This window comes from Juglans microcarpa x Juglans regia, chromosome 6D, assembly GCF_004785595.1.
Source record: "Juglans microcarpa x Juglans regia isolate MS1-56 chromosome 6D, Jm3101_v1.0, whole genome shotgun sequence".
NCBI classification, from domain to species: Eukaryota; Viridiplantae; Streptophyta; class Magnoliopsida; order Fagales; family Juglandaceae; genus Juglans; species Juglans microcarpa x Juglans regia.
The window spans coordinates 34,076,424-34,095,298 of record NC_054604.1 but is presented as its reverse complement, the minus strand read 5'-3'; the positions used below and the strand labels follow the sequence as shown (position 1 = coordinate 34,095,298).

General features: G+C 37.2%; 3 protein-coding genes across 3 annotated transcripts; all 3 read right to left on the bottom strand.

Moving 5' to 3' along the window:
• Positions 1 to 588: 588 nt before the first annotated feature.
• Positions 589 to 7,908, bottom strand: LOC121234832 (ubiquitin-conjugating enzyme E2 36). The gene is made up of 8 exons (XM_041130948.1): positions 7,738 to 7,908; positions 7,418 to 7,445; positions 7,064 to 7,150; positions 5,777 to 5,835; positions 1,662 to 1,703; positions 1,493 to 1,566; positions 983 to 1,080; positions 589 to 868 (listed from the first exon to the last, which is right to left on the bottom strand). Exons 1-8 carry the CDS (start codon positions 7,771 to 7,773, stop codon positions 831 to 833), a joined length of 462 nt encoding a protein of 153 aa, XP_040986882.1. The 5' UTR covers positions 7,774 to 7,908; the 3' UTR covers positions 589 to 830.
• A 2,804-nt stretch (positions 7,909 to 10,712) lies between these two features.
• Positions 10,713 to 12,985, bottom strand: LOC121268808 (AAA-ATPase At3g50940-like). The gene is made up of 2 exons (XM_041173072.1): positions 11,827 to 12,985; positions 10,713 to 11,514 (listed from the first exon to the last, which is right to left on the bottom strand). The coding sequence occupies exons 1-2, from the start codon at positions 12,805 to 12,807 to the stop codon at positions 10,954 to 10,956; spliced, it is 1,542 nt and encodes a 513-aa protein (XP_041029006.1). The 5' UTR covers positions 12,808 to 12,985; the 3' UTR covers positions 10,713 to 10,953.
• A 1,753-nt stretch (positions 12,986 to 14,738) lies between these two features.
• LOC121235320 (AAA-ATPase At3g50940-like) lies at positions 14,739 to 17,744 on the bottom strand. The gene is made up of 2 exons (XM_041131659.1): positions 16,579 to 17,744; positions 14,739 to 15,576 (listed from the first exon to the last, which is right to left on the bottom strand). Exons 1-2 carry the CDS (start codon positions 17,557 to 17,559, stop codon positions 15,037 to 15,039), a joined length of 1,521 nt encoding a protein of 506 aa, XP_040987593.1. The 5' UTR covers positions 17,560 to 17,744; the 3' UTR covers positions 14,739 to 15,036.
• Positions 17,745 to 18,875: the final 1,131 nt, after the last annotated feature.

Below are 18,875 nucleotides of genomic sequence, written 5' to 3'. Positions count from 1 at the left end.
GAGCCAGTGTGTGTTTGTTTCCTGATGCTCCTCTTTTTGGAGTTTTATTTTTTCTTTTGGACCCTTTTGCCACTTCTATAGTTTGGTTTCTGGGTACACGACAACAGAATCAAGTCATGCCAAAATCTCATGTAAGGTTAGCATATTCTTTGCCACTCAAAAAGAGTACAAACAAGAAGTAAATACAACTCGAGGAAGCTTATGTCGTCTTTCAACACAAGGTTTCTTACTTGGTTAGAAAGACACCATACATGCGTTTGCTGAGATTTGCTCTCAATTGGGCGTGTCAAAATGTTGCTATTATCGTTAGCAATAAAGTTCATAAATTAAGAGAGCCAATCAGAATCACTAGTCATGCCTCACAGTCATAGCTCTGCAAGAAAGAAAATCAATAGCAATCCATCCTTTCACATCTAAAGTTCCAAGTTTTTTCTTTTTTTTTTTTTCAGATGGGAGAGAGATAAAGACATCAATGGCCTCAATAAAGTCACAGCAAGGCTAAGATGCCTTTTCTTTTTTTATCTGTTTCTCAAAGGATACTGTACTTGTTGATAGACTGAGCAGGCTAGTTTTTAAAGGGCAAAATAGTTGAGGCCGACACAACTACTATATTATATATAGATCCTTCGCCAAATTAATGGCTGAATATATCATACAAGTCCACAAAGACTTCCATGAGAGATGGCACAACTGGAAGCTTTGGAGAAATATTAAACTCCGATTTTTCAAATATCAATTCTTCCAAATTTCCATTTAAAATTGACAGTCAATTCCATACAACATTTTCATTAAATGTTACTAGAGGGGAAGCAAAGCTTTCAGCCGTGTCCTCAGGCACCACTTGCATATAAACGAGTCCACTCCTTCGCTGCAGGGTAACAGAAAATAGTGAAACAGAGGATGGTAATTTCACTTTCTTTCTTTTTCTTAGAAAGAAAAAACTCATTTTAAAGAACCAATAAGTTGAGGATAGCAACGTTACCTGTTTCAACAGCTTCAGCCTCATTTGTTTTCCAATGCTTAGCGATGTTCTCAGAAAGTGGATCATCAGGGTTTGGAGCACTCAAAAGTGCTTGAATACTAACGAGGAAAACATTGCTAATTTAAATATTATCGATTTCAATTTTTTCACCAGAAAAACATATGCTATAAAGTCACCACCAAGTAAAAACAAACTCTATCGCTCCATGGAAGAAAGGGATTACCCAAATTCACATGTTCTTCTCCCTTTCTCCAAAGATATTTTCAATTTTCTCATCTTTTACAGTCGTTTAAAACAAGACTGACGAGAGCTGTAAGATGAACAGCTGAAATGACTGACTTATTCTTTTTTTTTTTTTTTTCATTCTCATGGATAGAAATAGCATGTGTAAATAAAAAACTTTTTTTGATATCACAAAAATAATTACGTTGCCCAGGGAAATTTTTCAGGAGAGAAAAGATTCAGGAAGATGTGCATAGAATACTGAAATAAGATCATGGCCAAATATACCTCAAAAGTACAGTTCGTATTTGGAGAGCAGGGCTCCATTTGTCTTTCAGAATATCAAGGCATATCCTTCCAAGCTGCATTAAGAAACTTGTTTCATAAGAGGCATAAGATATAATAGTAAATTCTTATACCTAAAATAAGTAAAAACATAATACAAAGTATATCCTACCTTGTCAATGTTAGGATGATATATTTTAGTGAGAAATCTGACCTGTTACAAGAAATGTGGTTAAACACTGAAGTAGCAAATTCATAAAAGTGGAAAAAGCATGGGAGCTTGAAAACATCAAGAAACAAATGCACACATTTCATAACCATAACCATATATGAAATGGTATAATAAGGAGAGAAATATTTTGATCACCTAATGCACACAAGAATTGTATCATGTTAGAGCTAGAGAGCAGTCCACGTTCTAATAAGATGTAAATACTGACTGTCACCTGCTGCAACCCTATTGCTTCAGGGCCCAGACTGACTACACAAAAGGATATGACAAGACAAAGACCAAGTAGATATACTGCAGCAAAAACAAATGCAACATTGCACAGCCAACGAGTCTAAAAAGAGTGACTATTGCCAACCAACTCTGCTTTACATGAAATGAAATCGTAAAGCACCTCATCCCACCACAAAACTCAACCAACTCTGTATCATGGATATAGATTCCCAATCCAAGCACTGGGTAATATCAACAAATTCAGATAACTGTCATTACCACGTTTATACTTCGCAACAAACAAAGCCACCCATGATTCAATCCCAAAGCAGATGCACGCAACCAACAGCACCAAGATGGTTATACTTTTTAAAAGACCTAAAAGATGTTCAGCCAGACATGCTAAAAAACCATGGAGTCAATTCCCAAGACCATCCAGTCTTAAGAGTTTAAATAAATCCCTTCCCATGCGTTAAACATTTTCTTTATTGGTACCAAGTGTCCGAGAACAAAGTCCCGACTAATCTTGGGGGTGCACAGGCCCTCGGCAAGGAGTTTCCCGCAAGAGCACCTTGGGTAATTCAAGGGGAAGTTCTCCCAGTCTGATGGCCCCTAGAAATTGTTTGCACCCAAGAGGATTCGAACCTTCCCATGCATTAACATTTAGGTACCTCATTAGTAAAGGGATATTGAGAGGGAAAAGGTAAAACAATAACCAAGTTCAAAACTATTAGAAGTCAGGTCAAGCCTTGCGTAGGATGATTTTGCCCCTAAAAAACCCATAAAAGCTTGTCAATAAATGGAATTTTACTAGGTGTGATCATACTAGCAGTGGACCCCGTGCTTGTGTGAGAGTAGTACTAGGCTAGTGACCTCCTGGGAAGTCCTCGTGTTGCACCCCTCATTTTTACAGATAAAAAAAATGGAATTTTACTAAATTCAGTCCCCAAACAACCACATAGTCCAGATTTAAAGGATGTTCTAATTCATAAGCATCAACTATCTATTTAGCAAATAGAAAAAAAAGTAAGGTTCGAACCCTTGGATACAAACAATTTCTAGGGGCCATCGGATAAGTTTTCCCTTAAACCACTTGAGGTGCACTTGCGGGAACTTCTTGCTAATGGTCTATGCACCCTTGAGATTAGTTGTGACTTTGTTCCCGGACAGCCGGTGCCAATCAAATGCATAAATAAATAAACAAGCATCAACTATCCGAATCATATATTCTCCACTTATCATTTACGTGTTGTATAGCGCATTCTAAGAAATTGGATAAAGACAGAAAGAAGCCAAAAAAAAAAAAAACCCATCTCAATAACAACAAAGCATGTGATATATAATCATTTTAATAAGAAGCTCAAGGTGAGAAACAGAAGCAGTTTATCATTGCAACATTGAATCAGATAAAACCAGGTTCAACTTAATTCTAAGAGAGCAAGCAGTGTATCAAAATGGGCATGTACATAATTGGGCTGGATTAGGGTTAGGTTCAAAGGAAAATAATCAGCTTACAACTCTTTTACAATTATTTTACAACTCTATTAGAATGGAGGATAGTTTTGTAAAATTGAAATTCATTTTTAATGAAGCGGCATGATTGCATTGGTTGATTATAAAATGAGCTGAAAAGAATTGCAAGTGTATCATTACTTAAGTTCAAGACAACCCAACTCGGCAATTTAGTCACATTGAACACCTTTGAGTCTCTTATCAAACATAACAAAAAAGTCGGTGAATATGAATTATGCTTAAAGATAACTTGGTTCTCTACAAAATTATTGAACTCAGAAACGTGTTTGTATATATCAATAGGAGTAACCAAGTACACTGGACGTATACAAGAAAATACCTAGTCCATACTAGCTAGCCCCAGATGACCCAAAAGGCCCATGAAAATTAGAAATCTATCCAAAATACATCAAGCCGGAATTTGTTTTTTTAAGTAAAAATATTGTATATATCAATAGGAATAACCAAGTACACTGGACGTATACAAAAAAACACCTAGCCCAAGATGACCCAAAAGGCCCATGAAAATTAGAAATCTATCCAAAATACATCAAGCCCGAATTGAAATAGAACACACCTCCCCAACCCCAACCCCTCGTAAGAGTACTCCACCCGAAACTCCCTCTACGAGATGTCTTCATAATGCCCTCCCAATCATCTTCCCTAGACTTGAGCTTACCTCCCTTAGCGTCGTAGTTGATTGCCCAACAAAGATGCTTTAACTCCTTGTTTTTCTTAAAACTTGAATTTGGTTTCAAGCGAGTGGCCCGCTTCTATCGCAGTGAGTAGTGCTTTAAATTGGTCTTCACATCCTCCATATGAAAGCCCCACAATATACTGAATCTCGTCAACCTTATGCAGAACCCAATTTGATGGTGAACCCACTATGTTGTTTGTTAGAGGAAGAGAAGAGAAACCAGGGGAACATTATCCCCAGACACAGCTCCCAATTGCTCTCCCAACGCTAGGCGTTCCTCCTCACAAGGCACCAACAATAAACCCATAATTTCCTCCCTGTAGTATCCTAAATTCAAATCTCGAACCTCCTCAACAGCTATATTGTTGCTGCCACCATTAGAGGTTCCTTCACCTCCGACATAGGTGCCGTGAAACGACGAGAACATTGCTTGTAGGTACTCCACCCCTCAACAACCCTTTTTGTGCCACTTTGTCAAACCCTACTACTCCCTTGGGAGGCATAGAACAGGTAAGGGGAACACTACCTTCTGTTATCCCATTTTCATCTTCTGAAAGAAGCTCGGCTGCTTCTTCCAAAGTACTCGAAACCTTGGAAGGACCCCCCATCTTCAACTGAAAGTGAACCTTGGAAAAATATATCAACCCCAATTGCAACTGGTGACTAAGGGCAGTCAGACGGTAAACCGGCATGAACAGTGATGTCGGTGTCCAATGACCCTATTTGTGACGGCATCAAAGTACCCTTTGCTGGCGCACTTGAGGCCTTCAAATCTAACCCCCCGCCCCCCAAGTCTGTTTTCAACCCACCACCCAAACCCATGACCAGGTCCAACCCCTTATCCACATTAATCATAAGATCTCTCACATACTCCATAACTCCCGTCAATTGAGCTTTAACAACCCACAAGACCCCCTCCACTTATGCCACACCCAAACACTCGACTGAGGCAGCCATTCCACCCTGCACCACATGGTGCTTACCCTCCACTTCTCCCAATTTCACCCAACAACCTGTCTCCTAGAAGTGTCTTACCCTTTCCTTCCACCATGAAGCTATTCAAATGCATGACTGGGGGCGTCTATCTGCCTGGCATCGCACTAAGAAACGTGCTTGAGCAAATGATAGGTCAAACCCAAGCTCGTCCACAAATATGGACCTTTAAATCTGTGTCCCTCAACCCCTTCTCTTACCATGTCTTTTTAAGCAGAGTTTGGAATGCAGAATTTAAAAAGCTATCCATTTGGAAAGTCTTAAGAGTCATCATGAACTTATATAAACCCCAGCCAACAATTACCTCTAGGGAATATATTTATGCCCCAAAAGACCTAGAAAGTCCCATGTACAATTAAATCTCTAATCCTCCCTCCTTCCTTTCAGATTTCTAACATTCATTTTTGTTCTTCAAGTCTACTATACAGCATACTACCATGCAAGATCTTATTGTACTCATATACTCAATAATGTTATTTCCTTACAATCCACAGAAGGTTCTAGCTTTTTGTAATTACAACCACTGAATGAATGTGTTTTCTATTTGAATCAAAGGAAACAACCACAAGTTCAGTGAAAATATGACCATCTCATAAATGTAGAAAGCCACGGTGCAAATGGAAATGACTGCAAATCAAAGTACCTTGGGAGCAGCCATTGGATATTCTTCAGGTAAAAACAATTCCAACTTGAAAACCCCTCCTAAACATATAGTTCAAAAATGAAAACACATCATGTCAAATAAAATTGTAAGTTATATTATTGAGAGAGGGGAGGGGGATTATTTAACTCAAAAGTAAACTCTCACGTGGATCATTAATGAAAACTAGCAATGAGAAAAGTAATAATTGGCTTTTCTTGCCCTGCCAAAGTCAAACTATAAACAAGTTCCAAGCTACTACGAATTATATTCATTTCAAGTTAACCAGAGAATAAGTCACTGCTCAATGAAAGATGCAACATTCTCAAGTGCTAAATAGTTTTACAATAACAGAAATTTTATATAATTGATGATGGGAACATACCAATCAAAAGAAATGATGATGGGAGCATAAATGATTCCTAATTAGCACAAATATGGTCATTGATCTATTCCCACAGCATGATAATCAACAGATCCAATCATGCAAATTTACCAAGCATACTAGTAGGAAACTAAAAAAGAACATAACTGTCATCCTTTAATCCATTATTTATAAGCTGCACTATTACTCATTTCTATCAAATGCCAACCAGAAGTCTCGATCAATCTAAAGCAACCATCATCACTTCTAACTACCTGGAAGAGCATTTATGTGCACATGGGGAGAGAGAGTCCTTGATAAAATACAGTAGAGGACATAAATAAATGTTGAAAGATTAATACCACTTTTGGTTGATATGGTTGTCCTTTCATTAAAAAAAAAGAATGCCAGATTCATATAATTGGCCAAGACTGGCTGAAATTTAAGATGACTGAAATAGGAAAATCTAATACTCTTCCATCTAAAACAAAGTACTTTTCCGAAAATGCCTCATCTATATGTATGTATATATATATATATATATATATATATATATTCTTGCGCACACTTAACACTCCCCCATTATCCATGCCTCCCACCAACAATCTTTTACACCCAATATAGAGGTAGAAGTCCCAAAATGAAGACAACAAAAATTAGGGCCCACGGAATTATTTTCTAAAACCACATCTCATATCAAAAGTGGGAATGTCACCTCAAAAGGAAAATGGTCACCTGAGCCTTTCCTATAAATGTCCAAAAAGATTTTCATGCAAAAGCAAATATTCAAGATCTTAAAACGACCTAAAAACAATGAGCTCTTTAACATACTTTCAGCATTCAATCTCAAGAGCGAAAAATCTTCAAGAAATTCCAACAGATAAGATAAATATGGCGTCCAACTTGCATACTTTCCAGCTAGTTACCTTCATATGGAGACTGTGTTGGGCCAAGGATCATTACATTAAAATATCGCATGTTGTCCTCCGATGGTGAAGCACTAATTCCCGGCGCTGAAACCATAGATCACAAATCAGATAGCCAATAAACCCCTTATAACCCTCACCCTCATATTATAATCGAAAACAGAGAAAGGCCAATATCATAGCTGTGTATACATCTATACATCTGCGAATGTTATACATTACATCAATACAGAACTTAGATTAATTTCCTTTTTCATTTTTTCAAAAGCAAAAATTAACAAAAAGGATGCAATTTAATGGGAGATTGATAAACAAAACCGAATGAATTTACAAAAACGAAGAGAAAAGACTTGCCAGGTTCACTTAGGAGACGCTGAGTTTCCTGTTGGATCAAGAAAAGAAAGTGAGCAAGAACAATCACGAATCAGATGCAAAAAACAAACACAGAAACCCTAAAGCTCCGTTTGGTTGCTGAAGAAGATCAAGAAAAAAAAGACCCGAGTCATTAAGTCATAGATAACAGCTCGGTCTAAAAGAGTGGTTCATCTTATCAGCCAAAAAAGAAAAGACAGTAAGACTACTTTCAGTAATTTTCTCAGGAACCAAGCAGATGGGTGGGGGGGAGGGATCAGGAAAATTGAGAGAGGGATCGAGGAGGAGATCGAGAAACGAACCTTGATGATTCTTCGCGGTAGATTACTGTTGGCCATTTCAGGGCCGATTACAGTGCACGCAAATGCCAAAGGGTTTAGAGAGAGAGGGAGGGAGAGAGAGAGAGAGTTAAAAGAGAGAACACCGTAGAGAATGCCCGATGTGACGAATTTCTGGAGGGGGGCGGGGGAAGCTTTATAGCGTAATGCACAATCGTATATACCTCTTTTATTATTTTTTTTTTCTCTTACCTTTCCCTTTACTTTTTGTTTTATAATTTTATTAGTTGGGTCCAACAGTGATTAGCTCAATTATTTTCGTATTTTTATTATTTTTAATTTCCTTTTTGTTGTTGAGATTGCTAAAAAAATTAAAATATTTACATATATATATATATATTTATATATTCTTTCTCTACATTAGCTCGATCTTTGCAACACATATTGGCATCAATATTTTCTTTTAGAGATTATTTAAACACTAAAGTCTAAAATACAAAATAGATAGAAACATAAAATAAATCTCATAATATTTTTTAACATTAATATTAATTTAAATTTATAATAATAAATACTTCAAGACGCTTCTAAATCTTAAAAATATTTTTCATTCATCTTAACAATATAAAATATAGATAGTTTAAAGTGTGAATTAAAACTTTGGATCGTTTACTATAGAAAATAAAAAATATGTAGTAGCCTATGAGTAGGAACTATAATTCCGGTAATAAAAATAAAAATAAAAATAATAATAATAATTAGAGAATACGTCCCCTAAGGTGGAAGAAATTTGCAAAGTAATGGAGAACATTCTTTGACAAGTTGGCACCCTTGATATGAAAAGAACAGGTCCAAATTCAGAGCCAAGGGAGGAATGTTTGCGTTATTCTAACGCTGGCCACCCTTCTCGCTAGGTGTGGATTTTGGCCCACAGGTCCCTCACTCGTAACTGAGATCATAGGATTTTCTTCCCCTCAAAGTTGGATCATCTCCATCTGCTCCGTTTTGCAGCTTAATAGTGCAATCGACATTCTCAATGACAAGTATGGATCTGTTGGATATACCAAGCAACATTGATCCAAGTCGTATATGTCATAGTTGAGGTGATTAATTAGCCATGGCTGCAATCAAGCTTGATTTGCCAGTACCAGGAGGGCCAGACAACAAGTAGCCGCGCTTCCATGCCTTTCCAATCCTTCTGTAGAGCTCCTTCCTCGTCAAAAAATCGTCCAAATCATTTATCAATGCTTGCTTCAGTTCCAGGTCCATAGCATAGGTCTTGAAAGTCATTGGGTGATCAAGATTTGAGTGTATCAGAATCCCAATAGCTGTAGTAAAAAGCATGGAGTTGTAGCACCTTGCTTTCTTCTTTAATGGCATTTCATCTCTCTAAGAATTCAAGACCTTTTCTCTATGCTTTTTGTGAAATGAAAACTTAACTCGTACCATCTTACTTCCGATCGTAGAGACGAATTAAGATCATTCGGATTTCTGGCAGAGGAGTCGGCCTCTTTGCACACCAAAGTCCACCTGAATTTCAAGTCTCCATAAACGTCAACAATTTCCTCATCGTTATCAATTTCCCACTTTGAGACTTTCAACCGAGGGGGACATCTTGCCATCTTGGTGCCTGTTAGCATATCCACTGCTCAAGCCGAGAATCAAACCAAAGAAAACATGGCCAAGCAATCTGCAATAAAGAAAGTCAACCACTGTAGATCAAGCAGCTCATTACTTCATTTCCTTTGCTGTTGTACAACGGTCTCATATCCCATAATTCATGGGATTGCATTTAATTCATTTTCATGTATATATTCCACTGCCATGTACAATCTGTTCAAGCCAATACGATACAATACACTTTCATCATATTCTGTCTTAGTACCCAAGTACGTATTGGCGGCATAAAACACTTGGTTTCGAGCGCGCACATGAAACTCTTCTATAACGAGGCTGAGTTCTGAAGCGCGTTGACCAGCAAGGCTACGCAAACCAGAAGAGATTATGCTTCGAAGTTTCAAGGGCAGCAAGTCATTGGCAAGGCCTCGGAGATTCTTTCCCGAAACAGCAAGAGAAGTTGCAGTGGACAAAAGGGCGTTGGGGTCGAGCAGTATTTTGTGGGACAAGAGCTTTTCAATGACAACTGCAACTTTGGTGGGTTTCTCGAGGCGACTTTAGATGAACACAAGGCATGTGGGTTTTGTTGGTAGAGATTGAAATGCTGGGGTAGATCTGGGATACGATTCCCCTTCGATCATAGAAGGGTTAACAGAAGGAAAGCCTCGTCACAACTCGGTCCCAAACATGGATTGGAGCAGCGTGAAATGAGACTGTATACTTCATCTGTCTGGGAAAAGACGGGTACGAAGAGAAAGGGACAGAGTTGGGTGGCCGAGTCGAACTCTGTGGTTTGTTTTCCAGATATCGGAGACCTTGGGGTATTGGAATTTTTGGAATGGACACATTGAGAAAGAATTAACACGGGCAACAAGCATACTATTAATTCCTTTCCAATTTTGAATAAACCAATAGAAATCTTGGCTAGTTATTAAGCAGTAAGGTATTGGGTCGAAACCAAAATGTTCCCAAAATGGCTTTTAGAAACGAAACGTTTTGTATTCCTAAAAGGGTTGTTTAGAATATGATGTTATGGACCAAAAATGAGATCTTTATGCTTGTATCTTGTAAACAAAGTAAGAGCGGTGCTACTTTTGCACCAAGTAGCACCGCTCATTGTTACTGCTAATTGCTTTTATAACTTTTTTTTTTTTCATTTTTCTATTCTCATTTTTTATATATTTAAATATTTTTAAAAAATAAAAAATATGCTAATACATTTAAAATCACTTTCTTAATCACTAAATTAAAAAAAAAAATTATCAAACGGTACATTTGAGCAGTATAATTTGGGAGGCAAAATAGCTTTTTCCAACCAAGTAAATACTCATCACACTGATTGATGTTTTGTATGCATAAAAAAATGTAATAAATCTTAGCTGTTTCTGCACAAAATCAGTACCCATATTCATTGATAAAGGAAAGCATTACAAAATTACAATGTTGTTGTCGATCAAATGAACATCATTTTTCACCATTTAAAAGAGTAATCTCCCTTGCAACTGCTATATAATTAGTAATTCTCCCCGTCTCTCTACCATATCGATCTTCACTCGTGAGTGGGGGAAGAAAAAAGGTTGAGGGAGCACTTTCGCAGGCTGTTTTAAGTCTTCTAATTTTTTCTTATATTTGTTCGTCGTCATCCTTTGCTACTTTTTCCTCTTCACCATCTTGCTTCTCTGTCCCTTTCTGATGGTCTCCTTTGACATCCTTGTTAGTTTCAGACTTATCATCCTTAGCTTGTTTTACCTTTTCCCCTTCACCATCTTGCTTGTCTGTCCCTTCTGGATGGTCTCCTTTGACATCCTTATTAGTTTCAGCCTGATCATGAGGCTGAACTTTCTTGTCCTCAAGGAACTTGACAAGGCCTTGGAGGGAAACTTCAGCATCTTTGCTCTTCATCAGCTCACCTGCAACTTCTGCAGGTGTGACTTTAACTTCCCCTATAAGCCCTTCAATTTCTCCAAAGAGTTGATTTTCGGAAATTCTGTGATAGTTGAAGGCCAATTGCTTGAATCCAGAAACGTTGCAATATGACATGTGAACATGCATGTCCATCCGACCTGGCCTCAACAAAGCAGGGTCTAGCTTATCTTTGTGATTGGTCGTGAAAACAATGATTCGTCCATCACCACAGCATGACCAAAGACCATCTACGAAGTTGAGGAGGCCTGAAAGTGTCACCTGTTTACATGATAGTAACAAAGATTAGAATAGTTAGTAATACTTGGTTGATGCAATAAGGATCATTACACCATTTCTACATCCAACTGGTTTTTTCCTAGGTTCTAGAAATGACTTCACATCACAAACATACACGAAACAAGTACACCGAAAACTTCTAACCAGTATCCACTTTTCATGATAATCTATCCCATTATACTTAAAAACACAGGGGAAAAAAAATAAAGTTGTGTTTTGCTACATCTTCAAGAAAAATTGGAGAGGGACTTGGGTCTGCAATGTTTGTGCACAGTAACATAATATCACACTGACCTGATTTTTGTTACTACTCCCTGATTCACTCTCTGTTTCTCGGTTCTGCAGCTTGATAGAGCAATCAATGTCCTCGACCACGAGTAGGCATCGGTTCGACATGCCAAGCAACAATGACCTTAAATCGCAGTTGGAGTTAACAGAGGTTAGATCCAAGTCGTAGATGTCATAAGTGAGGTGATTAGCCATGGCTGCTATCAAGCTCGACTTCCCAGTGCCAGGAGGACCATACAACAAGTACCCTCGTTTCCAAGCTTTCCCAGTTCTTCTATGGAATTCCTTCCCCTCCACAAAGCTGTTCAAGTCATCCATCAATGCCATCTTAAGGTCGGAATCCATGGCAAGGGTCTTGAAGGTCATTGGGTGATCAAGATTAATGGTGTTCGAGTCCCATTCCCCATAAACAACTGTGTGAAGCTTTATGGCCTTGCTTTCTTCGCTAATGGCCTTTGCTCTCTCCAAAATGTATGGCAAATATGAATTCAACACCTTCTCTCTATGTTTCTGATGGAAGGTTAGCTCGTAGGATTTCCTTTCCAATCGTGAAAGCGCAGAATAATGAAAAGCACTTCCACCACCAGATGGTTCAATCTCTGTACAAACCAATATCCAGCTTACTTGCACATCTTCATAAACATCAAGAATCTCTTCATCTCTATCCACAGCGATTGCTAGTTTCGTGTCCTCCTCCCCTTTGCTCACTTTAATTCGTCGAACAGATGGGGTCACTATAGTGCCCAAATAGACATCAACAGCCTCAAACACCTTGTTTCTTGAATGCCCTTGAAGTTCATCTATGACAATGGTCAACTTTGAAGAGAATTTGCGAGCAAATTTATCGATCCCAGAGGAGAAAAAACTTCGGAGTTCAATAGGAATGAAATCATTGGCAACGCTTCGAATAAGCATGGCCGTGGCAGCAAAAGAGGCAGCTGCAGTCACAAGTGCTTTTGGATCAGACAATCCTTTCCTTGACAACATCTTCGAAGGCTTGATAACACAGGTTTTTGAGATCAAATAACAAAGACAGAGGAGTTGGATGAAATCACCCTTTTGCTTTGGTACTTGTTTATTTGAGAGATCGAATAGGAGTAGGCAGGCCAACCTCTTTGACCCTCTCTGTATCCGTGCCCTCAAGCCTCAAACCAGTAATTTGATGAATGCATTGATTGCAACAACTCATTGGTTGCAAGTATGAAATTTGATGAATGCTCGGCCTACAAGCGAGCGAGCATGCACTTTTTGGACTTTGGAGGTTAGTGTTTGACCCCGCAGAACACGGTCAAGTGACCTATTCACACAAATTTATGACTTCAACGTTGTGTTTCTACGTCCACGTGCCTACATATTTAAGTCATTAGGGAAGAACCTTAACAAGCAAGTTACCAAGAAAGAGATGAGAGACCCAAAGAAGAAATAAAGAAGAACAATTCAACGTTCAAAATTGGCTTCTGGTTCATGGCCCACTTGTGGTTTTGCAAAGTTTTCTTCAACTCATTCAAGCTTAATTAATGATTTGGGCATGTTTTGGGTAACAACAAAAACTCTCAAAATTTTCCTAACTTAAAAATATTTTTCTATTTCAAATTTTAAACTTTCCAACAAATCATTACTCGAACACAGAAATTAATACAACTTTTATAAATTCAGAATAAAAATTATATTTAAATAACCTTTTAGCTTTGTCTATTCACTTTCACAAATTTCAAGACTATACTAGTATTTTTTTAAATATTTTTATAACTTTTTATCTATCATTTTTCAAAAATCAACATCATCGCTCAAATAATTTTACTACTATTCACAAAATTTTAAAATACTTTAAGCATCTAAACATGTCCCTAAAGAGCATTTTCATACAACATTTTGTTTTTTTCTTTTTGTGCACAAATTAGGTCAAAATTAAATAATCAAAGTGATACTTATAGGCATCTAGAAAAAAAGAATGTCATATTCATTCTCATAAGTTGTCACATCCTTAGTCATGCACGCATGCTTTTTATGATATTAATATATAATTTTTTTTAGACCGTTAACTTCTTTGTGGGGCAGGGCATTAGCTCTTGGCCTGTTTCTGTGTGTATCATCGTGGGGGATTGTTTGTTTATACCGAAAGTAAATGGAATCATCGATGACAATGAAATTAGGAAACCAAGAGAGAATATGAAAAAATAAATAAAAAATGGTAGAGTAGGTGATGTCTTCGTCATGCATCTAACTGGATGAATGAATATTAATTAATCCAGTTTTTGGATTCGATTTCGCTTCCTTATTATATGCATGATGAGTCTAACCTTAGTGTGCTCATGTGTACTTGGATTCACACATCCTACACGTGATAGAGTTGTCATATCTGTTAATATAAATAATTAAATCTATTTTTTTTATTAATTTAACTTTTTAAGACAATTGATAATTTTAACTACGATTTTAAATTTTTTTTTTAATAATATTATTGCAGATGAATTTTGGGGCTGACATGGAATTTAAATGAAAAAGGGTGGCAGTCAATTTATTAATTAAATTCTTGAGTTTACTACAAGGTTTGAATACCTCAAGGTGTTCTATTAAGAGGTATATACGAAACCAATAAAATCATCCCTTATTACATGGACATGGAACATAATTGCAAAGTTGTTCATGATTCAAATGAATATATAAGGAAAGATCAAATGAAGAATTTGTGAAATTACCACTTGTCTTAAAAGCTTAAGCTGATGGGAAAATGTAGATTTTATTATTTATTTTATATTTTAACATTCCCTCTCACGTGTGGGCCAAACTCCCTCTTAATGGGTAACACAACACGTAAAATATTTAATTAATTGAGGTAGAGTGTAGAGGCAGGGTTCGAACTCAGGATATTTGCTCTGATACAATATGAAATCACTACTTATCCCAAAAGTTTAACCTAATGGAAAGAGGTAGATTTTATTATTTATTTTATATCTTAACAAAACTTACCCTTCCTCCCTCACAACAACTACTGCATAAAGAGTTACTCTCACTATGTCTCCTCACCATTTGAACATGCACTCAGCCCTCACCCATTTCCATGTATCTTCACCAAGAAAACTCTTTTATTTTCCCGAAAAATGATGAGGATTCAACATGTGAGAGGGGGAAGAGGAATGGAAGGGGAGCACTTTCACAACCATTCAAGTCTTTCCAACTTATTTCTCATATTTGTTGGTCATCATCCATGACCAGCTAGTTTACTTTTCCCTCTCCACCATCCTGCTTCTCTGTTCCTCCTGGATGGTCTCCTTTGGCATCCTTGTTAGTTTCAGCCTTATCACCCTCAGCTTGTTTTAATTTTTCCTCTTCACCATCTTTCTTCTCTTTCCCTTCCTGATGGTCTCCTTTGACATCCTTATCAGTTTCAGCCTTATCATGAGGCTGAGTTTTCTTGTTCTGAAGGAACTTGATGAGGCCTTGGAGAGAAACTTCAGCATCTTTGTTCTTCATGAGCTCACCTGCAACTTCTGCAGGTGTGACTTTAACCTCCCCTATAAGCCCTTCAATTTCTTCAAAGAGTTGATGTTGGGAAATCCCGTGATAGTTGAATGTCAATTGCTTGAATCCAGAAAAGTTGCAATATGACATGTGAATGTGCATGTCCATGCGACCTGGCCTCAACAAAGCAGGGTCGAGCCTATCTTTGTGATTGGTCGTGAAAACAATGATACGTTCTTCACCACAGCATGACCAAAGACCGTCTATGAAGTTGAGCAGCCCTGAAAGTGTCACCTGTTTTGAAATAATTAAGGATAAATATATCAGACATCATAAGTAGTGTCGGGTTAATGCAATAGTGGTCCTCACATAATAAAAAACAAATATATAATATAGATATTCTCTTCAAACAAAACAGTGTGCACACATGCTTGGGTGGGAAAGAAAAAGCAGTGAGTACACGTTGATCGCTTCAATTATGCTTCTCCTTTACCAACTCAGAGGGGACAAAAGGAAGAAGTTAAGGCAAGGAAGTCAAGGAGACGACAAAGATAAGAGTAGGAGAGAGAGGATTGATGTTATAGTAAAGAGACATGGAAGAAGTTATGGTAATTTTTTTTTTCTTTTTAATTTTGTGGAAGTTGTATTGGTCTTTGAACGTAATATTGTTTTGGTGTAAAATGTTTGGATTGAAAGTAAGAAAATCATTTTAAAAACTTCTGAAATACATTTAATTCCAAACTTGACGAAAGGGTCAAGCTTGGACAGGAAAGAATGGCAAGTGGTGGACCCAGAGAGTGGAAATTTGGTTCTTATAACATTGTCACTACCGGAGGAGTGGTGACCAAGAAAAGCAATGGGTTGTTAAAGCACACTTTGACATCAGCTTGCACTTAAAATGTCATTTGTCTATGCAATAGAATATGAATAATGAAGCATCCCATAATTTTTTTGTTAGCAGATGAACATGGTGAGCCACAGAAACTATGTATTTCCCCAATGTAAAAACCATTCTGTTTAATGGAAGTCACTTGGTTACTGAAGTTTGCAAGCCAACCTTTTGAAATGATTATAGGAAAAATAGAAACCAAATGGATGTAGATTTCTGAAGTCGTTCTGAATGATACATAATCCAAGCAGACACAAGAAGTAATTTTGAAAACTTTAAAGCAGGGTGCACTTTTCATGATCTATCCCATCATGCGATGCTCAGTGCTTCATTGTCAAGAAAATTTGGAGAGGAGACGTGTGTTTGAAATGCTAGTGCAAAATAACATAACATAACAGCATACTGACCTGATTTTTGCTATTATCCCCTGATTCCCTCGAGGATTCTCGGTTCTGCAGATTGATTGTGCAATCAATATCCTCGATCACGAGTATAGATCGGTTCGACATGCCAAGCAACAATGATCTTAAACCACAGTTAGACCGTACAGATGTTAGATCCAAGTCGTAGATGTCATAACTGAGGTGATTAGCCATGGCTGCTATCAAGCTTGATTTCCCAGTGCCAGGAGGACCATACAACAAGTACCCTCGTTTCCAAGCTTTCCCAGTTCTTCTATGGAATTCCTTCCCCTCCACGAAGTTGTTCAAGTCATCCATCAATTCCATCTTAAGGTCAGGATCCATGGCAAGGGTTTTGAAGGACATTGGGTGATCAAGATTAATGGCATTCGAGTCCCAGCTCCCGTAAACAACTGTGTGAAGCTTTATAGCCTTGATTTCTTCTTTAATGGCCTTTGCTCTCTCCAAAATGTAAGGTAAGTAAGAATTTAACACCTTTTCTCTATGTTTCTGATGGAATTTTAGCTCGAAGGCTTTCCTTTCTAGTCTTGAGAAGGAATTATTATCACCACCACTTCTAGTACCAGATGATTCAATCTCTGTACAAACCAAAATCCAGCTTACTTGCAAATCTTCATAAACATCAACTATCTCTTCATCTCTATCAGCAGTGACTGTTAGTTTCGTGTCCTCATCGCCTTTGCTCACCTTAATTCTTCGAACATAAGGGGTCACTTTAGTACCCAGATAGGCATCAACAGCCTCAAAGACCTTGTTTGTGGAATGCCCTTGAAACTCATCTATGACAACGATCAATGTCGAAGAGAACTTACAGCAAAGTTTACCGATCCTGGAGAAGAAATAGCTTCGAAGTTCAATAGGAATGAAATCATTGGCAACGCTTCGAATAAGCATGGCCGTGGCAGCGAAAGAGGCTGCTGCAGTCAAAAGTGCTTTCGGATCGGACAGTCTTTTTCGTGACAACATTTTCTATTAGCTTTTGTTTTGGTTTTGGTAGGAAGTGGTTTTGGTACTTCCTGATATGAGAAAAAATGAGGCAGGCTCTCAAGCCTCAAGCGAGTTTTATGGCAAAAAACCTCGCAAAGACTTACATTTGCCTCGGTCTTCGCTTGACATTGGAGGATGACAAATGACAATTTAGTTAAGTGCTCCTAAACTTTATCGGTTTAATTCTCATATTTCAATATCATACGTGAAACATGGTACGGTAACGTCGTTGAACACCAAAACGGGAGGCTTATTAGGAAATTCCATTCGTATGTTTGCCCTGCAAGTAAGCATTGGCTGGAATGTTTGGAAACATGTTTCATTTTATCTCATCTCATTTCTAAATAACATTTAAAAATAAATACTTTCAAATTAATCATTACAACTTTTTTTAATTAATCCTTACAACTTTTTCAAATTTTCAAATAAAAAATAATTTGATATTTTTAAATTTTTAAATAAAAATAATATTAAAATATTATATTATAACAACATTTTAATTTTATAATATTTTTTATTCAATTTTTTTCCTCATATTTCACAAAATTTAATAAATACTTAACTTTATCTCACTATTAATCAAAAACTCACGTGCTATTGATCACAAATCTAGAGGCTACGTCCCTGATGTTTACCCCTCACCAAAAGAGGGTCATGTAGCCCTGTTTCCACATTGATGACTCAACATTCATTTCCTAGACAAGAAGAGGAACTTGCAAAGAAAGAGAGGTGTGCCTCTGCAGAATCTTTATCCTTGATCTTATCATCTTCCATCACACTACTGATGTGACATTTAAATCCACTATTTACATGAAATGCTGTTTAAAATATGATAAATCAACTTATGTGACTAAAGATGACAATGCACAACATTTCTCTTATTTCAAACCGGTATTAGCTTAATCCTCTAGTTTTTATATGAAAGTGGATTCTATCACATCATGAAATGTTTTAAAGTGTTTAATTTTTAGTGTATCAATGTTAAGATTTTCCCAACAAAAACTAATTGTTTTTTGGGTACGCCGATAATTCATGCTACTACAAACTCAAACGCATTAAAAGTGGATTTAAAAAGGAACCTTTGTTTTTAGCTGAACAAAAAAGTGAATTCCATGGTGCTTAATTTAAAAGAAATGATAGTTGGAATCGTGAGTGTGCAAACGTCACACAATCGCTTTGAAAAAAGTAAATAAATACATGATCAACATGAAAAAAAAAATAATTTTAATAATAGACTTTACTCTTTTTTAAAACAACTGTACGATTCTTGCATACTCTATAACTGTATGTAGTAT

Bases quoted from the DNA above. Each gene is read 5' to 3' on its own strand.
- LOC121234832 (XM_041130948.1), bottom strand. From the start codon at position 7,773: ATGGCCAACAGTAATCTACCGCGAAGAATCATCAAG. The intron at 1,081-1,492 runs GTATATTTGGCC...TTTCCTCGTTAG, and splicing joins ATACGAACTGTACTTTTGAG to TATTCAAGCACTTTTGAGTG. The intron at 869-982 runs GTAACGTTGCTA...GTTACCCTGCAG, and splicing joins GGCTGAAGCTGTTGAAACAG to CGAAGGAGTGGACTCGTTTA.
- LOC121268808 (XM_041173072.1), bottom strand. From the start codon at position 12,807: ATGTTGTCAAGGAAAGGATTGTCTGATCCAAAAGCACTTGTGACTGCA. The intron at 11,515-11,826 runs GTCAGTGTGATA...TCATGTAAACAG, and splicing joins GGAGTAGTAACAAAAATCAG to GTGACACTTTCAGGCCTCCT.
- LOC121235320 (XM_041131659.1), bottom strand. From the start codon at position 17,559: ATGTTGTCACGAAAAAGACTGTCCGATCCGAAAGCACTTTTGACTGCA. The intron at 15,577-16,578 runs GTCAGTATGCTG...ATTTCAAAACAG, and splicing joins GGGATAATAGCAAAAATCAG to GTGACACTTTCAGGGCTGCT.